Source organism: Trichechus manatus, unplaced genomic scaffold (genome assembly GCF_000243295.1).
Source record: "Trichechus manatus latirostris isolate Lorelei unplaced genomic scaffold, TriManLat1.0 scaffold00127, whole genome shotgun sequence".
Classification (NCBI taxonomy): Eukaryota; Metazoa; Chordata; class Mammalia; order Sirenia; family Trichechidae; genus Trichechus; species Trichechus manatus.
Window position 1 is genome coordinate 6,984,839 of NW_004444063.1, and position 20,383 is coordinate 7,005,221.

Genomic DNA, 20,383 nt, shown 5'->3' on the forward strand with positions numbered 1-20,383 from the left:
CACTCAGAGAAGAGCTGTGTTATGTGGCCAAAAGACTGACGTCAGCTTTGTTCCAGCTCTTAGGAATGCCGGGCCTTAGGCCATCTCTTAGCCAACATCCCACAGCCCCCATTGGCAGCCCCTGGTGAGCCTTGATCTGCCAGGCCACTAGCCAGCATACTTCTAAACCTGAGCCTCTGAAATGTCTGAGAGGGAGGTGATCACCCAGAGGCAGCCTGCCTCACCCACTCAGGGACCCCCCAGATCTCCATCTCCCTTTGAGACTGTAGTACAGAATGTCATCCAGGTCATGGTGGGAATGGGGCACTGTGTTGGTCCCTATTCCATGGCCTCCCTGATCCCTGGAGAGATACCAGGTTTGGGTGCTTCAGTCCCTCCTGAGTTTCAGCAAGTAGACACAGACAGCTTGGGGGTGGTTCCCTTGGCCCATGGACCACCTCACAGTCTGGGATGTCTGTTCAGGTGCCTAATGGTCAGGCACAGGTGGCATCCCCACCCTGTCCTCCTCCCTGGCACAACCAGGCCTGCTTGTCTCTCTGCAGGGAACGGGCCCTGCCTTGGCTCCAGGAAGCCCAAGCAGCCTTACGAGTGGCTGTCCTACCAGGAGGTGAGTGATAGAGGACAGGCCCCCACCCATCCACCCATGCAGACCTGGCACTCGGGAGGCTTGTGAGCATCCTGCTAGATCTCAGAGGGTCAACTTTTACTTACCTGGTCTGTTTGCTTCTAGCCTACCTGGGTGGGGAGTTGACGAGTTCTCAGACCTGTAGGAATGCCACCTGAGGATCTCCCAGCCCGGCTGAACAGCCCTTCTTTTCACATCACTTCCCTGTGTCTATGTGCAGGTGGCTGACAGGGCTGAATTTCTGGGGTCTGGACTTCTCCAGCACAATTGTAAAGCATCTTCAGACCAGTTTATTGGCGTATTTGCACAAAATCGACCAGAGGTGAGCATCTGCCTTGGCTGGTTTTAGATTGGAGTAGGGGATCGAGTACCGTGAAACAGTCCTGCTCCTCCTGTTTATAGGGTCCAGGACAACAGAATAAATGGAGACCCTTGGTCCATGCTATCCTCCCCCCATCACCCCGACTCTGCCCCCCTTATCAGAACTACACACCCCAGCCAAGCTCTATCCACACCCCACCTGACCCCACAAACAGTTTCTCCTTGCCTACCCCGCTGGAATCAAGGAGGGGAAAGACCTGGGGAAGAGGTCCAAACAGGCCCTGGAAGCAGGCTTGGGGCTGTTTGGGCTTTCCCTGGAGTCCAAGAAGGGTCTAGAAGGCTGAAGGTGGGCAGGTACAACCCATTAGCCCCATGGATCCCTTGCCCCATGGACAGAGCCAGAGCAGGGCCCTCTCAGGCACCGGACCCAGAGCAGGGACACTGGTTGTCTGGGCCTGAGAGCAGTACAGCCCAGACAGCACTATTTTCTCCTTTTTGCTCCTCCCCCCTTGCCTTCCCCCGCCCCCCGCCCCGTGTGTCTCTGCAGTGGATCATCGCAGAGCTGGCCTGCTACACATATTCCATGGTGGTGGTCCCACTCTATGACACCCTGGGCCCCGGGGCCATCCACTATATCATCAACACAGGTGAGCCCACTCTCTCCTCTCCACCTTTAGCAGCCAGTCTTCCCTCCTACCACCCTGCTCCAGCCTCTTCAATTATGCCAGTTGTCTGACGCTCATAAGAAGCCCTTTCTTCTGCTCTCAGAGAATGCTGTGGGCTTTTTCTTGGGCCCCTGACTTGGCCTCCTGAGTCCCAGCTGACCCCAGCCAGACTTTACCTGAAGGCTCCCTCCACAGGGCTGGGCTACCAAGAAGGAGCCTTTGGACCAGTCCACACATAGAGTGCCAACCCTCTGAGGTTCATAGCAGCTTGGGGTAGATGCTAGGGGGTGGGGTAAATATCTCATATAATGGGGGCAGCTGAGCTTGGAACAAGGGAGGGTGCAGAATCTGCCCTGGGAGGTTCCCTGACCTTCTGCCCTTGGTTCCATCTGGGATCCTCAGCACATTCCTCTTTACACAAGGTACAGCCCGTACAGCCTGTCTTATGTACATATTTACACATAGCCCATGGCACACACAGCCCATGGTGCTGCTGCCCACAGTCACAGCCTGTGTCTGCAGAGCCTGAGTCTCCCTGATGTCTCCTGCAGCGGATATCAGCACCGTGATTGTGGATAAACCACAGAAGGCTGTGCTTCTGCTAGAGCATGTGGAGAAGAAGGAGACTCCAGGGCTCAAGCTGATCATCATCATGGAGCCGTTCGAGGAGGCCCTGAAAGAGAGAGGGCAGGAGTGCGGGGTGGTCGTTAAGTCCATGCAGGCTGTGGAGGTGAGGACTGGCTTCTGGGCTGTTTGCTGGGCCAGTTCTGGTTGACCACCAAGCTAGAGCTGTTAGGTACCTGCCCCTCTCATGCTGTGTGGTGGATGTTTTGGGCCCTCAGTGTGTGTCAGTGTTGAGATAGGACAGGCCTTGCAAGGACTGGTAGGGGTTGGGGTGGTGCCCATAGACATCCTCTAGGAGCCAGGCTCAGTGGCTGGCACAGTTGATGACACCAGGCACCAACAGGTGCACGGGAGGTGCCAGCTCCCCACAGAGCTACCCACACAGCCTCTGAGCTTGTTCATTCTCAGCTGGTTGCCAGCCTGTCTGTGCCTGAGGACTGCAGAGATGAGGTCTAGAAGTCTTGGAGAGGTTCTTACAAATGTGTCTCAGACTCCCAGCAGCCAACAGAACTGGAGTTTCTGTGCATAACCTCCCCAGAGATGCCAGGTTGATGGCAGTTTGTGGCCTGCTGGGTCATAGGACATCCTGGCCTCCAGGGATCAGTAGTAGCTAACGCCCACTGTCCTGCCTGATACAGGCCCCTGGGCTCTCCAGTTCTCCTGACTCCCTGTCTGTTCCTCACTGTATCTGTAATGCCTGTTCACTTGCAACCCTCTGTGGGTTTTGCTGCCACATCTTCACTGGCATCTCCATCTGCCACTCCATCCCAGACCACTCACCGAGAAGCCTAGGCCACACAGCTACTCTCTCCTGAGCATGTGCCCAGATGTACTGTGGGCACCTCAAACCCAGAGTGTTCAAAACTCAGTGTCATCTCCCCTACTGCACATGTGTACAAAGCCCAGCTCTCCCTGGGCCTCCGTCTCCCTGTCTGTACTGTGTGTGGTGGGCCTAGCACCTCTGGCCCCCTTCCCTTTCTCAAGAGCCTCAGGCCTCGGTTCATGCCTGAGGAGAGACCATGGAGGCATTGTCTAACACACTGGCCCACATCTGGATGGGGCATCCTGAACTCTGGGCTTGGCACAGGGGCACGTGTACTCTGCTGAGTGTATTTTTATTGTTTTTTTTGACCAATGTGAGAATTCTTGAGCATTTAAAAACAGCATTTTCTTCTTCTAGGACTGTGGCCAAGCAAATTATCATGCTCCTGTGGTAAGCTAATCTGCCAGCAGGTCTTTATTGAGCGAGATGGTGTGCTCTACAGCCTGTCCTCATGGAGCCCCACTGTGTGCAGGGGCCAGGCAGGCTCCTCCGTGGTAACGAGCAACTCCTGTGAGCACTTCAGGGAATGCCTGCTTGGGGCATGCAGGACTTCTGTGGGTTGAGGGTCCAGGGAATGACCTGGGATAGGATTCAGATGTTTGGGAGCGAAGAAAAAAAGGGTAGCCAATCCTGGCCACTCTTAGTTCTCTAGTAACTTCTTTGGGAAGTATTATTTTTCGTTTTGAATGTAATGAACTTTCCAGAGGATGGGATGGACAGAAACATCAGCAGACCTAGAAGTGGGCCCCTGGGACCAGTTGCCTTGTGGCACCTACTGTTTTTATTTAGCTTTGTTTTATCCCCATGTCATACTCCCATGATATTGCATGGGATTGAGTCTCCAGTGAGGGTAACTGCTCCTGGGGATGGGCCATTTGGGGGTTTTCAGCTAACATGGCCTCTTACCTCCAGCTGTCACTCCAGCTTGGCCCTTCCCATTGCCCTTGGCACTGTCAGTGAGCTTCCTCACACACACCCCTGCTTCCCAGGGCCCTTGATGGGCAGCCTCTGGTGTTTGTCCACTTCTCACACTTCATGCTCCAGTATCAGAGAACTGCTGTTTGATACCTTGACATGCCCTTGTCTCTTGTGCCTCTTGCCATTGCTGGGGCTAATTTTCTCTCCCCAGAAAGCCCATCCTCACTTCTAGAGAAATCCTGCTTGTCCTTCAATCTCAACTCAAGTGTCGCCTCCTCTGAGAAGTCATCCCCTGTGTACAGGTGGACTTGGTGGGCTCTGCCCTGGTGACCTCAGGATTGTATGCCCAGAGCCAGGACAAAGGCCTAATGCAGAGCAGTCCTGGTGACGCATGGGGCAGCTCCATTCCTGGACCACAGTTGTGCTCTCAAACCTAACCTCAGACATTTTGGAGACAATAGGAAGGAAGGAGGGAACTAGGTCATATCCACTAGAAAGGGGAGAACTTCGGTAGAGGCCTAGATGTGCGTGGCCACTGCAGCCTAATCCTGTTGAGGAGAGTTCAGCTCAGGCTAGAGCAGGGGTGGCAGCGGGACCGGTTATGAGATTGGTGTGCTAGATTAATGTTCAAGCCCCAGTTAAGTTTCCTTGGCTTCTTTTTCCCTTACCTGCCTACCTTTTCTGATCTGCCACACACAGGGGCATGCACACATGCCCAACACGTACCCAAGCCCATATATAACACACATACAAAGGGGCTGCCTGGAAGAGGAGCCCCAGGAGCTTGGGCTGTGGCTGGCCACATCAGTTCTCCCTAACACATGCTTTTTCTTACCCCTGCAGCCCCCCAAGCCTGATGACCTCTCGATTGTATGTTTCACAAGCGGTACGACAGGTAAGCAGAGGCACCCAGGTCACCAGCCAGGGCCACTTGCACCCTTCCTTGGGCAGCCTGGCCGGGTGACTGCAGAGGCCCCTGGTGCCCTCTCTGTGAGATGGACTGAGCCTTGGCTTGTGCCTGGCTCCAGATGTTGGGTCCCTCCCGATGCTCTCAGTGCCCAGCACGAGGGTGGATGGATGCTGATGACAGTGTGTGTTGTGAAGTCTGAGGTAGGAGTCTGGGATTTCCCAGAGCTGGGGCCAGAGGAGGGCTGGACAGCTGGGCCACATGCAGGAGGAAGCACTTGTCTCGCCCCTCTGCTTCCTGTCCCTGCCTGGCCTTTGTGTCAGGGACTGGGGAAGGAGTGCGGTGTTTGGAGTCTGAGGACCTGGGTTTGAGTCTCATCTCCACCATATGCTGGAGGGCTATAAACTAGTCACTTAACCACTCTGCCACCACTGTCCCCAATTTCTCACCTATGACAAGGGTGGTTAAAGTTGCCAAGTAGGTGATGGGATGGTGTTTGTGGAAGGGTAGTGCAAATGCACTGTAGGCTGGGGCTGCTATGCCATGGCCAGACTGTCAGGAAGAGGACATGGCTGAAATGGCACACTGCATGCCTGGAGCTGACAGGAGAGCACGCATGTCAGCAACAGCAGGAACAGTCAAGGAGGGCTTCCTGGAGGAGGTGGAATGCACATGAGGGCTATGGCCACAGGCACAGCACTTCATAGTCTGTTGTGCCCAGATTACCCTCAGACTGCACCGCTGAGGCCTCAGCACAGCCTGTGAGTAGGCAGGCAGTGGGACTGTCCAGGGACATCACCAGAAAGCAGAGGCAGCAGAACTTGTGCCTGTTCTCCTAATTCGCAGTCCAGTGCTCTTGCCACGGCACTTGCTGCTTCACCCTCTCATCTGATGACTTGGAAAGCCACTTGCCCTTGCCCTATATGGGGAAGAAGTTTCCAGCCTTCTTTTTCCAGACCAAGAACTGGCCCGGCTTGATGATAGCTCTTGAGTAGTGAACTGGGGCTCCCCACTCCTTCCACAGACCCAGTTTCCAAGGCGTTCAGCAGATCCTTGATCAGCCTCATAGTGGGACTATCCATGTGGTGTATCCTGATAAACGCGGCTTTATTGAATCAAGATTTTTGCCATTAACTCAAGTAGTTTAACTCACTCTGATAAACCCTGTTAGAAAAGAGACATAACACAGCCCTTGCTCTCCAGGAGCTGATGTCCAGAGCCAACCAAAGTCCTCGGGTTTACATTGTTTTTTTGACAGAGCTTTCAAATGTATTTTTGTCATGAGTTTTACAATGTGAATTTTTTGTGACCTGTCCCTCCACCTGGGTTTGGAGAGCAGGTCACTGCTGTGGACTTTAGATTTTACCCCTGCCTGCCCAGAGTGCCTTTGGGCTTTTAAGGGGTCACTTGGTCACAGATGCTACCCTATGCTTGGAAAAGAGCTTCACAATGCAGACTTGCTACTGCCCCATTGGAAGGCAGGCATCACATCCAGTGTTTTCCAGACTCTGGAATCACGATAAAAAGCTGAGCCATCCTGCTGAAGCTCTGTGTGGTGGAAGCAGAATGCACAGAGCCTGGAAAAAAGGTTGCAGTTTAGTGTCCCAGGCCTCCCACTCCAAAGGTGTGGCTAGTGCCTGGGCAGAGCTGGGGTAGTGAGGGCATGCCACAGCAGGCCTCTTTCCTGAAATCACCCTGCCTGGCTGCACACTTGGATTCTCTTGGCTTTGGGCTAAGTCTGTGCTGTACCTCCTGTATTCATCCTCTTGTTCAATTGTATCAGCCACCTGTGTCCTCAGCATCACAGCCCCAGATACAGCGTCCATTCCGTGCTGGGTGTCCTGGCTCCCGTGTTCATCAAGGACCACGTTATTATTCCAGTGAGGAAAGATGGAAACTGTGATCTGAGCCTGACATTTGGCCCACAGTTCCGGTGGAATCATTCCAGGGAGATTTTCTTCTTGGTATGTGGTGGAAATGTCTGTGGAGAGTCTCAGAGTAAGCTAGTGCTTCGGAGTCCCTAGTCAGGCCAAGAAGGCCCAGGAGAAAGTGAGAGCTTGGGGTCTACACCTAAGAATGACCGATTAGTGGGCATGTGGTTGGTTGGTTGTTTCAAAATAACCACTAGTTAGACTGGATTTGAAACTCCCCCCACCTCCAGAAAAAAAACAAACAACATAATTTGTGGGTATAGACCCGGCTCAGTTTGGGAAATTGGGCCCCATGAATGATATTTAAGATACCATATCCTTATGAGGTCGTGTACCTTCTCTTACCAGAGAAGAAAATACGGTGGTCTTTTAAAACGTTCTTCACAGTCTGTGTGCTTTTAGCACTTTTTTCTAACTTATGTAGATTAATCATTCAGCTGATTTATTGAGCACCTACTGCATCAGACCCGCCTTGGGGGCTGAGTACACAGGGATGAAAAAGATACAGCCAAGCCCTCATAAGCTCACGGCTCACTGTCGTCAGGCAGTTACAATACAATGTGGTCCTTTCCTTGAAGGGGACCATCCCAAGATCCGTGGAGTACCCAGCATCTGAGAAGTCAGGACAGAAAGGATTCCCAGAGGAAATGAATCCAAGCAGAGTCCTGAAGGAGCTGGAGGACAAGAGGAAAGGCATTCTCAGCAGAGGGAACAGCATGTGCAAAGGACTGCAGGAAATAAAATATTGCTTTGAGGGAGGGTCGAGTGAGGAAAAGAAAGGATTGGGAGCAGAATCTGGCAACATTAGTAGGAGAGGAATAATGAGAGTAGGAATTCCAAATGGAGGCTAAGAAGGAGCAGCCAGAGAGGTTAGAGAATAGAATGTATCTGTATTATCTGGTGACTGAGATGTAGCCATTGGATGTAGCCACATAAACAGGAGTACTTTTGGTGCTTTTGTCAAGGGCTGGTTGTGAGGTGGGAGGTGGAGGCCAAGGCTGGGTTGTAGTGGACTAAGGACTGAATGGGAAGTGTAAAACTCTTTCAAGAAGCTTAGCTGTGTTACCAAGCTGCATGCTCCAGAATGCTCATACCAACACTATTTGTAATTGTCAAAATACGGAAACAATTCAGATGACCGTCAGCAATAGAATGGAATATGCCTACAACAGAATATTATATCACAATGTTGAACAAAACAAACCAGGTACAAAAGAATACATACTGTATGATCCCTTTTATATAAAATTGCAAAACACAGTCAACTACTCTATGGTTTTAGAAGTCAAGATAATGGTTATCTTCCAGGATAATGGTGTCCTGAAAGGAGCACAAGGGGCCTTCTGGAATGCTGGTGACATTCTATTTCTTGATCTGTGTGCTGGTTACACAAGTGAGCTGTACACCTATAATTTAGGCCCTTTTCCATATCTATGTTACACTTATTTTTGAAAAAGAAAGAAAAATTAGATGTGAAGGAATGGCAGAGAGGAAGAGTAGCAGCTGATAGGGGTCATGGTTGAGGGAAGGTGGGATTTTTATTTTCCTGGAAATAAGGTATTTATTACTGTCAAGAAGGGGCCACTAGAGATAGAAGGAAGGGAGATGATGCTCAATGGGGCAAAGCCGCTGAAGCTTTGGTTGGGCTGGGGGAAGAGAAGATGCTTCCAAGCACCATGAAAGAGATGTGTCCTGCTAGGGAGGGAATAAGGAAGAGAGAGGATTCTGGGACGCCAGGAAGGTGCAGGGAGCTCTCTGACAGCTTCTGCCTCTTCTGTGAAGTAGAAGGTCAGGGTCCTGGCCTGAGGGTGAGGTGAGTCATGAATGGATCAGAATCTAAAAAAACCAACCAAACCTATTGCCATCAAGTCGATTCCAACTCATAGTGACCCTATAGGACAGAGTAGAACTGCCCCATAGAGTTTCCAAGGAGCACCTGGTGGATTTGAACATGCTGACCTTTTGGTTAGCAGCCGTAGCACTTAACCACTACGCCACCAGGGTTTCCATCAGAATCTAACGGGGGTACAATAGAACAGTTTCTGTGAAGAATGAAACATGGGGAGAGCTGGTCCAGGGAGGCCTGGAGGCTGGACAGCCCCAAGGGTCCCTCTGGGACAGGAGACTGTGAACCCCAAGGGCCATGTTGTAGGAGGAGCAGAAAAGATGGGCAGCTCGATTGGCTGGGTAGGGTTTTCAAAGTGGGGTGCTCCAGAAGAAGCCAGGGAGTTGAAGCACTTGGCAGGAGAGTGGCTGAAGTGAGGGACACAGGAATCCAGCTTGGGAGGGAGGGGTGAGAGGAAAGATAGGAGGGGGAGGGATCACGTGTCTGGAGTCCCCTGAAGGGGTCTCACAGCATGAGGGAGCTGACCCATTAAGTTATAAATGGTGACAGTGGGGCTGGATTGCTGAGGAGGAGGTGGAGGCCACTGGTGTTGGGGCATCTTTTTCGCTCTGATTGAGGATGCCTATGAAAGTCCAGTCACCAGAAGTCATTTAGCTGAGCATGTAAACACCCATCAGCCCTAGAGCTGTGGCTACTCAGAGGTGGGTTCTGTGGGGAAAATGCACACTATGACCTATTCATTTTAAACCAGTCAGTTCAAGACTTGTCTGATCAGATGCATAAAACCACATCTCAGCTGTGAGGATGATGGTCAGTGTTCAGAACACATCTTTGCCACTCCTTCTGTGTGGTTTTAGAATTATTTAACCTCTGTAAGTCTCAGTTTCTTTAGGGGTAAAGTGAATACATTTAATACCTAACATATAGCAGCTTTATTTTGGTCTTCTGTTCCATTAAACTTCCTCGGTATGTGTAGCTCTTTTTCTGTCCCTGGATTAAAAACTCAGGTTTTATGACACTAACATGTCATACAAGTCCCATGGTCATTGTAGGTCACAAACACAGGCTTAATTCTAGATTGTATCCAATAGCTGAGCTACCATGTATGAAGTGCCTAGCACAGTGCCCACATTAGTGGATGTTCAGTAATTGGCTGCCATTATAGTTATTATTTCTATTCCTACTAGCTCCAGATTAAAAAAAAAAAAAAAGATAACGGTGGATATGAGGTTGATGCAAATAAGACTCAGTCTTTAAGGTTTGGGAGACTTTAGTAGGGAGATGAACATTCTACCTGCATTATAAAACTTTCAGAGCATTTTAGTCACCTGTATGTAGATCTGTTATAATTCACCTTTGACTGTGTGAAGGTGGAAATAAGCAGCGGAGCTGCCCCTACCCCCGTGTCCACCCTGGGGGAGAAAACTCGAACTTAGCTTCAGCCCACAACTACTCTCACTTGGAGCCAGCAGCCCAGGGTGGAGCACGACCAGGGAAATGCTTTTCTGCATATCAGCCAAGGGCCGGCTTGCCCAGAACACTCGCTGAAGCCACAAAGCCATTTGTGGATTCTGAAATCAGGAGATATTTCAGCAGCTAGAGAGAAAATTAAATGCGAGGACCCTGACTTCTGAGTGGCAGGGAGAAGTGGGAAGTCAGGTTGATACTGCTGAAACATCAAGGGTCTGGGTGGCAGTGCCCCTCACAGAAAAGGAGTGACCAGAGGAAATGTCAATGCTGTCTCCTCGATTGTACAGAGGTCTGCCTAGGAATGCTTAGCCTGTTCCTCCTTGTGAGCAACTCGGGGGAAATTTTCCATGTCATGTTTAGAAGAAATGCTGCCAGCTTCTCTGGGGTATGCACTTGTCCTGAATCAGAGAAACAAGCAGAGCCTTTCCGAAGGCTCACCTTGCACCCCTCAGCTTGGACCTCATAGTCTTCTTCCAGGATTTGTGGCAACAGACATTCACTGCGCCTTCATCCTTTGGGATCGCATCTTGAGATGACTTAAGGAAATAATTTAAACATGTCTCGGAAATATTTTAAAATCCTATAAATCATCAAAAGTTTATAAAATTACATTCTTATCCACAAGAAAAAGGTTTGTTTCTAAAAGGTTTGAAGTTTGCTCATCATTTTGGAGACATGTGCTTCTCTAACCAAGCAGAACTGAATCACTACGAACGTTGTATGTGTTTTGGCCTGAACTGAATGGAGGCTTTAGAAATTTTTCATAAATGAAGACAACTTTCTCTTGAGATTCTCAAACCATCCACCCTGAGGTTATTTTAGGCATGAGCAAGCTGGCCAGTGTAGCAGATCTAAAGCTCTATAGCACAGGGCCTATTTTATGATGGTTCTGATTTCACACCTGGTATTTTGGGAATGTTCCTTGGAAACTTCCAGAACCTGAGAATCCATGGGTGAAAATCGCCAGGTGGTGCTCTCAAAATACTTTGTGGGTCCAGGAATTTCTATATAGGAGATGATTCAGGGAAATTTCTTAACATGGGCCTGAGTTTGAGGAAAATTGCTGGTAAGAAAGACAAGCAGAGGTAAAACAGATACCATGCCTCTTCTTCCTTCAAAAGGAAAATATTCTAACAGCTACCTATTAGAAAATGTTGTAATTTTTAAAATCATGTAACCTGTGTTACCAGAATCACCTCTGTGATTTGCAACATGAGTGTAAGTGCCGGAGAGCACATTAAAGTCCCGCCTACCACACATCTCTGTCAGGGGGATATGTCTGTCTCCAGAATTCAAAGACGAGGCCATTACTGATGTTCTTTTCTCTGACCAGTGGATGCTATGTATGTCACCAGTAAGTTGAACAAACAGGTCTCATGGGATGTAATTATGGGAGCAGCTTTATTTTGGTCTTCTGTTCCACTAAACTTGCTCAGTGTGGATAGCTCTTTTTCTGCCCCTGGATAAAAACTCAGGTTTTATGACACTAACATGTCATAAAAAGTCCCATGGTCATTGTAGGTCACAAACACAGTCTTAATTCTAAATTACAAGTGTAAGTCCAAAATACTCTTCATTGAGACTTCTCTCCCTCCCCCAGGTAGGTCTGGCTGCTGGCAGGTGTCTGCTGCTTGGTGGGGAGGGCGTGGGTCTCCTTTCCTCTTTTCCTCCCTGGCATTTCTCCTCCTCCGGCTTGTTAAGAGAGGTTTCTGCCCTCTTCCCCCATGTTTGAAATGGGGAGGGAGAATAGGTAAGTGGGATATGAAAGTTGGGAGATGGCTTTGGGCAGTTGTTCAAAGCTCACTCTCTCTTATGGATGCTTTCATGAGTTCTTGGGGGGCTCCTCTGCCGGGCACCCCCACTACAATCCTTGATGCAGACAGTACCCTCCTTTGGTTGTCTGCTCCCTATTCCACTTCAGCTTCTGCCTTAGGTGGTACACTTCATTGCCTTCCCCTGATGGCAAACTGCCTTTGTGGACAAGTTCCTTTTTAACCTACTGCCACTCCACCCCTCCCCAGACTATGTTCCTTCTGCAGACTCCATATCAGACCCTGGGATTTGTTATTTCCTTGCAGGGGTGGGGGGTCACTTCCCAGTCTACTGTGTCCCCCAGCTACAGGGAACACCACTGGGCTCTTGAAGTGATCTCACTGAAGCCCTGCCACCCCTATTAGGGTTTGGGCTAGCTTGGATTTCAGGTTGCCGTTGGGAGCACCCTCCGTTCCTCCCCATTTGATGGGATGTAGGACTCAGTTTAGCTCTATCCAAAGAAATCCTCCTTACAAGTACTCTCAATCTCTGTTTTCTTAGCCTTTTTATGGCCTCCTTTTGAGTGAAGGTAGCAAAGTTAACATCCTCGTTTATTTGCTGTTTCCTGGATAAGTTCTGCACATAGTCCAGCCCCTCACTTTTGGAATTTCACAGCTATTATATCTGTTGCCACAGTGGAAACTTCTAATTTAACATCTTTTAACATCTTGAATCTATCTGCCAAGCAGCTGCAGCACAGTGGTTTAGTGCTCGGCTGCTAACCAAAAGGTTGGGAGTTCAAATGTGCCAGACACTCCTTGGAAACCCTATGGGGCAGTTCTACTCTGTCCTATGTGGTAGCTATGAGTCGGAATCGACTAGACAGTAACGGGTTTGTTTTTGGGTTTTTTTTGGATACATGCATTATATCCATAAACCTTATAGCAGCCCTGTGAGGTGGGTATCATTGTCCCTGTTTTACAGGTAAGGAAACAGAGAGGAGATGCTATGCTTGCCAGTGTTACTTATGCAGGCAGTGAGTAGCAACACTAGGATTTGAGCACAGTCTGACATGTCCAGCAGCAACACCAGTGTTGTGTCCACCCTGACGTGAACTATGGCCAAGCTGGCCTCCCTCCCCAGTCTTCTGTGACCTGGGTCCCCACATGGCCTCTGTCTTCTAAGTGATCCTCGCAGCCCCCAGCTTCCTCACAAGCCCTGAAGACCAGACCTCATAAGCAGTAGTGAAGTCCTGTCAGGACAAAGCAAGAACATCTGTGGGTCATCTCTGCCAGTGAGCAGGCAGGATGGACTGCCCCAGCCCTCTGGACTTCCAGCCTGACCTGAGCCTGGGGCCTTTCCAGAAGCGTGGATGCAGCAGGGAAGCCCTCTGCTGGCACAGCTGCTTGGCAGATAGATTCAAGAGACTACCGCATCTCAGGCCCAGAGAGAAGCAGAGGGCACTGGGTGTGTGTGGGAGGGGGCTCAGGGGACAGAATCTGTGCTCCTGAGGGAGGCAGGAGAGAGTAAGGTACAGGCCGGGTAAGGTATAGACCCTTCAGCCCCCAAGCTACCCCACCTGTGCAGCCATGACACCTGCCTGCTGGACCCAAGCTCCTGGGACCCTCATACTGGTCCTGGAGTGTCTGCAGGATGGAGGTCCTGAAGCAGCATTCATCTGCCTAGAGCTCTGAAGGTGGCTGGGGACCAAGGTCAGAGGCTGAGGTGGACAGCACTTTGGTATCTGGACTGCTGACTAGGACACCGTTCTCAAGGAGTGGTCCTTGAGCTCCCGGCTCATTCGCCTTCTCACTTTCTCTTTTCAGGGAACCCAAAAGGTGCGATGCTCACCCATGGAAACGTGGTGGCTGACTTCTCAGGCTTTCTGAAAGTGACAGAGGTGAATATAGTAGACTGACTAATGCAGGTGTCTCTTGAGGACAACCTCAACCCTCAGAGGTTTTTTTTTCCTTATTTAACCCTGGCTGCCATTCACAGGCAGGTAGTTTCTGTTCACATTAGAGCAACCCCAGTTTTATAACCACTTTTAAGCCCAAACATTGAAAAGGTCTATACCTGATAAATATTCAGTTGATTTCTAAGAGTGCTAATATCCCAGGGGGGAAAAAAAACATAAAAATGGATTTTTTTTATTTTTAACTTCACAAATTAATATACCGATGGTTTTATGTATACCCTTATTTTAAAAGTAATCCATAATAATCTCTGTTTTTCAAGTAGGTCAGGGTTTAATTCAGTCATTTCGCACTTAAGGACTGCTAGAGTCTGAGAAACAACGGCAACTGCTAATTTATAAGGCTATACTTAAAGGGAAATCTGAAATCAGTAAAAAGCTTGATATAATTTTGTCCTGAAAAAAAAGCATGTTACACTTTTATAATGAACTAAGAAAAAAGGATCTCTCCACAAGTGGTGAGTATCAGAATGTCCTGTGGTTTCCTTAAGGAGAAAGGAACGTACCTTTTTAACGTAAGTTGGGCTTTTTCTCCACTGTGGAGAAAATCATTCTCCACATTCACGCTAAATGACATTAAGGAGTACATGCCCCAAACAGTTATATATTTTGATAGAAAATGGTCAGAGTAGGCAGGTCAGGAGCCATGAGCCAGGTTCCCAGGGTTTGTACAAACTCACCCAAAAGCCATCCCAGGAGAATGAAGGCCTCTGTAAAAGGGTGAAGAGATGCCCAGCAAAAGAGAGCCCCCAAAGTCCCGGGCCCGCCCCAGAGCCCAGGCGTTGTGCAGGAGCGACCACTTTCCCCTTTGAGTCCTGGACTTGCCCCACCTTTACTTTCCGGGGCTCGAACCCCAGCCACAGTCAGTGTGGGCATAGAGCTCCCTGCGCCACTTTCTCTGGAAGAAGCCAAGACCCTCTTAAACCCTGTCCAGGTGGCCAGGGAGATTGGTGAGATGGGGCCTGGGGTGGAATCCTGCAACTGTAGGGGGAGGTGAGAGAGCCCAGCTGGCGCCAACTGAGTGAGATGCAGGCCCTCCTGGAGGAGACTTCCCTACGGAGTTGGCCAACTCCGCTGGTTTCTGTGTGCTTCATTTGGCTCTTTGCTTCTGCAGATAACCTAGACACACTGGCGCTGCGACCTAACACTCCGCTTCCTACGCTGCTGCCCCTCTCTCTCCCTTTTTTCTTTCTGTGCCTTTCATCTTCCTCTCTTTCTCTCTTTCTTGATCTGTCTCTTTCTCTCCCTCCCTCTGTCTCTCTTTCTGCTCCTCTCTCTCTGTCTCTCTCTTCTCTTCCTCTGTCTCTCTTTCTCACCCTCTCTCTCTGTCCCTTTCTCCTTCTTTCTTCATCTGTATCTTCCTCTCTCACTTTTTTTTTCTCTCTCTGTCCCTCCCATCCTCACCTCCCCACTCCCATCTTCCTGTTTGCCCCTCCAGGATCATTTTCTCTTTATTGTTTTATGACTCTCTTGTCGTCTTCCTGTCAGTGTTTCTTTCCTTTCTGTCCCCCATGCTTGTCACCTGCAGAAAGTGATCTTTCCGAGACAGGACGATGTGCTCATCTCCTTCCTGCCTTTGGCTCACATGTTTGAGAGAGTAATCCAGGTAAGACGCCCGCCTGACTGACCGGGCCTTGCCTGGGCTCCTTCTCTTTTCTTACAGAGTCAGTGGGCTCCCACTTGTGCGGATGTGCACATTTCCTATTTGCCTTTAGCACACATGTTTGAGCGAATGGTGCAGGTAAGGCCCTGGCATCAGGGAGGCACAGTCTGTGCCCAGAACCCATAACCCTAGCAGCGTGTCACTGGTGGCCTGAAGTAGAACTAAACTGCCCTGTCCTAAGAAGGTACCACGGGAGTCAGAGGGGTCAGAGCACCTTGGCCACCCTACCTGTCCCTCCTGGGAGCATTGCTCCAGGGAAGACCCCAGGCCTGCCCTGTCTTACCCATGGACACAGCTCAGTTGAGAGGGGCTCCAGTTGATGGCATCCACTCCGAGAGCATTGCAGCTTCGCAGAGTGCTTTAACTTCCAAGTTCAGTGCAGTATGGGCTCCATTTATGGGTAAAACGTTTATGTTCCATAACTTCCAAAACTCACAGTCTCCTAGAAAAGAAAACGCTAAAGCTAAGGAATCAAACTGCATGGCTCCTCAGGCTATAGATGGAGACTGGAGTTATGTTTAGCCATGATATTGACCTTGTGAGGGCACAGAGGACGTTGGAGGGAGCAGGAGCATAACCACGTGTTTGTGCGACCAGAGAACTCTCCTTGTGTGTGTCACTCAAGGGGTCAGAGAGTCATTAAACTGTTTTTTTTCCACTTTGCCCTAGGGGAGATCTGGCTTTAGAATGCTTCCAGACCTGGGACATACTTTCCAGACTTGGATTAGAATGCCAGCAATTACTGTTAACTAGTTGTTTGACTCTGGGCAAGTCCCTTTACCTCTCTAAGCTTTGCACTCCTCGTCTATAAAATGGGGATTAGAAATGCTGCTTCCCTCATAGAGTTGCTGTGAACATTAAAGAAAGGCACGTATATGAAGCCCCTGGAGTACTCCTAGTCCCATTAGGAACCAGCCAGGCTTCCCCTTGGCTCCCCACCAAGCAGCATCCACACCAGCTTTAGCAACATTACTGGCTACAGCCCATGCCACCTTTTCAAGCAGTCCCTCCCCCTGACTGAGCAGCGTCTCTTGTACTCGTAGGGGCTGCACACTCTCTCCGAGACTAGATCAGACCCTTTGATGGGGTGCGGTACAGCTCAGAGACCTGAGTGCTCAGGGAGGCCCAGGCCCAGTGTTTGGGGATAGGCGTGAGGGGCAGACACCAGTGAGACTGGCTGCTCTGGTATCTCCCCAAAACTTGGGATTCCACTTGATCCCCTGCTTCTTCTCCCTGTGCCTGAGTGGGAATCAGTGGGCATGTGGTGGGGCAGGGCGTTGCCTCAGATGACCTCCAGCATCTCATGGCAGCAGCCAGAGCGGGGTCAGGAGGTCATGGGTGCCCTCTATGCAGCCAGGAGTGGCCATCCTGAGGGACTCCCCCCTGCTTGTTCTCTCCCTCCAGTCTGTTGTTTACTGTCATGGAGGGCGCGTCGGCTTCTTCCAGGGAGACATCCGCCTCCTCTCTGATGACATGAAGGCTCTGTGCCCCACCATCTTTCCTGTGGTCCCACGGCTGCTGAACAGAATGTATGACAAGGTGAGCCCTGAAGGAAGTCTCTAGCCTGGCTGAGGGGCTGCATATCTGCCCTTATGGGGAGGTTCTGGCACAGAGGTGGAACAGCTGGAGCCCCAGGCAGGCTTTCCATGCCTCTACCCCCAGGTCCTGGAAGTACCTCCTCTCTTGTATTTCCTGACTTTTTCACCCTTCCTTCTCCTGTTTTATTCTTATTCTCTGAAGCCCTGGCTGGGAGATTTTTCAAGGACTTCTACGCTCCAGCATTTCTGTACCCTGGCAATGTTAACTTTAGTGCAATGTCATACATTCATTGACCTCCTACAGGGGTAAAATGGAGCTTGGCTTCTCTGCTCTCCAGTCTCCGCCTAACTCCTAGGGGTATGTCTGGAGGTGGGACATGCAGCCCCAACAGCTGTTTTCAATTTATGCTCCTCAGATCTTCAGCCAGGCAAACACACCATTGAAGCGCTGGCTCCTGGAGTTTGCAGCAAAGCGTAAACAGGCCGAGGTCCGGAGTGGAATCATCAGAAATGATAGTATCTGGGATGAACTCTTCTTTAATAAAATTCAGGTAAGAAGATGAATAAATGATTACAGAGTGACACGTTTAAGTGTCCAGTGGACGACCTTACTGGAGAACTAGAGAACGTCATTCCAGTGGCCTGTAATCTCGTAAAATAATAATTTATTTGATCAAGAAAATCAAAGCTTAAGCTACCATTAAAATTTTAAGTCTGTTGTGTTCTTCAGAGATGAATTGTATTTGCCAGGAGGCAGCCAATGAGAAGGACACTGGAGTTCCTTGACTTCCACAGGCATCCGGGGAAGCTTTGCCCTTGAGTGGTCAGGTCAATGCTCCAGTGAGGAGCTTCTGGGACCTGAAGATTGCCTGGACCCTCCCGGCAACCCTGACCAGGATGGCTTTCTGGCAGCATTAAGTTCTAGCTAGATGGCCAGGAATCTTCCTTTCCCTTCCTGTTTCCTGTCCCTTCAGACTCTCCCAAACCGTGTCCATCATGAATCACTTATTTCTACATCCCCACTAAAATTTTCGAGCTCTTCATTGCCCAAGGAATCTGTAGTTAATTAGTAATGTTACTCATTTTTCTTGCTACTCTATTTTTAGCTTTGGAAATTAATATTTAAACTCTTCTTGGCTCAACTTACAGAAACAAAGTGTTTCAAGTATTCTTTGTTCCTGCAATGCATGGTAAATACATCAGGGTATTGATTTAGAAATGATAAAAGGCAATGCCATAAAAATAAAATTTAGAATAAATTGTCCTAAGTAATTGTTTTGGATGCTTTTGAATGATGGGAAAGTGAGGAAATAGCTGTGTATTTTAAGGATATTGAAAGGAGAACCAAAATTATAGAATGCCACCCCAGACTAATGGTGCTTATCTCAAAAGATATAAAAGAATTGGCCATATTGTGGGCTAAGTTGCAAAACCAATTGCGTCGATGCATTTAGAGGGGAAAGACTTGCTCAGCTTATGTAGTTTATAACCTCAGGCCTTCTCTCTGACTCCAACCCTAGGGTATAGGTAGGGTACAATTGTTGCATGTTGACCGTGGATGAGGCCCAGGTGGGCTGGGCTCCACCTCAAGGCATCATAAACTTTGGCAGACTCCTCTCTCTTCCCATAGGCCAGTCTTGGTGGGTGTGTGCGGATGATTGTCACTGGAGCGGCACCCGCATCACCAGAAGTCCTGGGATTCCTCCGGGCGGCTCTGGGGTGCCAGGTATTGTCACTATGTGGCCTTCCCTGGGGATAATGGGATGTGTGTTAGGGCAGAGCAGGAAAACCATCATACCCTCTACTACATGGAGAAAAATCCTAAGGACAAGATTTTTGTGGGATAAAATCTCCCTCCTCCAAGGATGGACAAAGCCCACTGCCGATTTAAGCCAAGATGACCTTGCTAAGTTTTGGAAAGCCCATGAGTATCCACACTTGGGGAAATACCTTTACCTGGGCCCGTGAAAGTTTTCAGCATAGGGCAAAGGGATCAGGTAAATTGTATATGAGCCATCAATGTGTTAGAGAGCCTGTACCTCCCCTGTATTGCATCTCTACATCTCCCAGCCCAGAAAAAGAACCCAGGGGAGAGGATAAAAGTTCATTTGTGTGTTGTCATTTGATTCAGTAGGTTTTGCTATCTCCAAAAAGCCCATTCCTTCATTTATCCATTCAATTAATATTTACTAAGTTTCTACATATGCCAGGTGTAGTAATGGGACTGTGGCTGGTGGACTGGAAGTAAAGTAGGCACATTTATTTCCTAATTGTGTATGCTTGAATTTTTTTTGCTTTAGAAGCCATGAGCTTCTTATGCTTTCCTCCTAGTCCACAGTAGCATGACCTGACCACTCCTAAAGACAGACTCTCCACCTGTGTATTTATGCAAGCAAGTGGGGTACTGAGGGGAATGTCTCACAGAGATAAAATAAAACATATAGTGGATTTAAAAATATTTATTTTTAATACATATTATCCAAATGAGAAATAGAGTCAAAGGTTGAAAATAGGTCAGCAATCTTTACTCCAAACCACACAACATTACCTACTAAGTGTGGTAAGAATTGCACTTCTTCCAAGCAAACGTGGCCACACTTATTGTCTGTGTTCCACTTCACCTGAAGTTACTTACCTCCAGAGCTCCTCCCCTCCCACTGTCCCCAACATGGAGCAGTCAGATGCTCAACAAGAGCTTAACTGGCTGAAAAGCTCAGCCAGGCAGCTTGAGGAGGATGTGTGCCTACAGCGTGGTTTTTGTGTTTTGCTTGAAGGTTTATGAAGGTTATGGCCAAACTGAGTGCACAGCTGGATGTACCTTCACCACACCTGGAGACTGGACCTCAGGTAGGATGGGCTGGAGATGTGGCAATGGTTCACAGGGCACAATAGTGAAAACAGCAGGCTCTAAGATGCCCTCATGAAAAATAAATTTACATGGGCATTTAGAAAAAAGAAATAGAAGAAAAACATTAACAGTGGTTATGTCTGGTTTATAGCATTATTGATCTGTTGTTTTATTGGTTATAGTGGAGTCACTAGAGTTGGTGTCACCCAGTATGGTAACTCATGATGTCACCCCCTCCATAGACCTCCTCCCATACCAGACCATACAGAATCCTTAGTAATGTTTTTTGTACTAATGTTACTCGTAAATCATAATTCCCGTATATCACTCCTTTTCCTTTACTTACTACTTCATTCTAAAAAAAGTTATTGATATAGGTTCACAGATACTAATTACCACAATATTGTAACTAAAAAACCAGAAAATTTGACAAAATCAGTGACCGTAAAAACACCGGCAGCAAAGAAAACATTATGT

At 48.9% G+C, this 20,383-nt stretch overlaps 1 protein-coding gene across 4 annotated transcripts in view; it reads left to right on the forward strand.

Moving 5' to 3' along the window:
- ACSL6 (acyl-CoA synthetase long chain family member 6) overlaps positions 1-20,383 on the forward strand; it is a 59,354-nt gene that overhangs the window by 20,058 nt on the left and 18,913 nt on the right. For 2 of the 4 annotated variants that reach the window (XM_004384754.1, XM_004384753.1), the window contains 12 exons: positions 543-607; positions 846-947; positions 1,494-1,593; positions 2,163-2,341; positions 3,416-3,448; positions 4,820-4,871; positions 13,709-13,782; positions 15,521-15,598; positions 16,925-17,059; positions 17,475-17,609; positions 18,689-18,784; positions 19,833-19,905. In XM_004384754.1, the coding sequence (XP_004384811.1) occupies positions 543-607; positions 846-947; positions 1,494-1,593; positions 2,163-2,341; positions 3,416-3,448; positions 4,820-4,871; positions 13,709-13,782; positions 15,521-15,598; positions 16,925-17,059; positions 17,475-17,609; positions 18,689-18,784; positions 19,833-19,905 (1,122 nt within the window). Of the gene's footprint in view, positions 1-542; positions 608-845; positions 948-1,493; positions 1,594-2,162; positions 2,342-3,415; positions 3,449-4,819; positions 4,872-13,708; positions 13,783-15,385; positions 15,464-15,520; positions 15,599-16,924; positions 17,060-17,474; positions 17,610-18,688; positions 18,785-19,832; positions 19,906-20,383 lie in introns of all 4 variants that reach the window. The other 2 variants (XM_004384752.1, XM_023739030.1) reach the window with 2 other exon arrangements.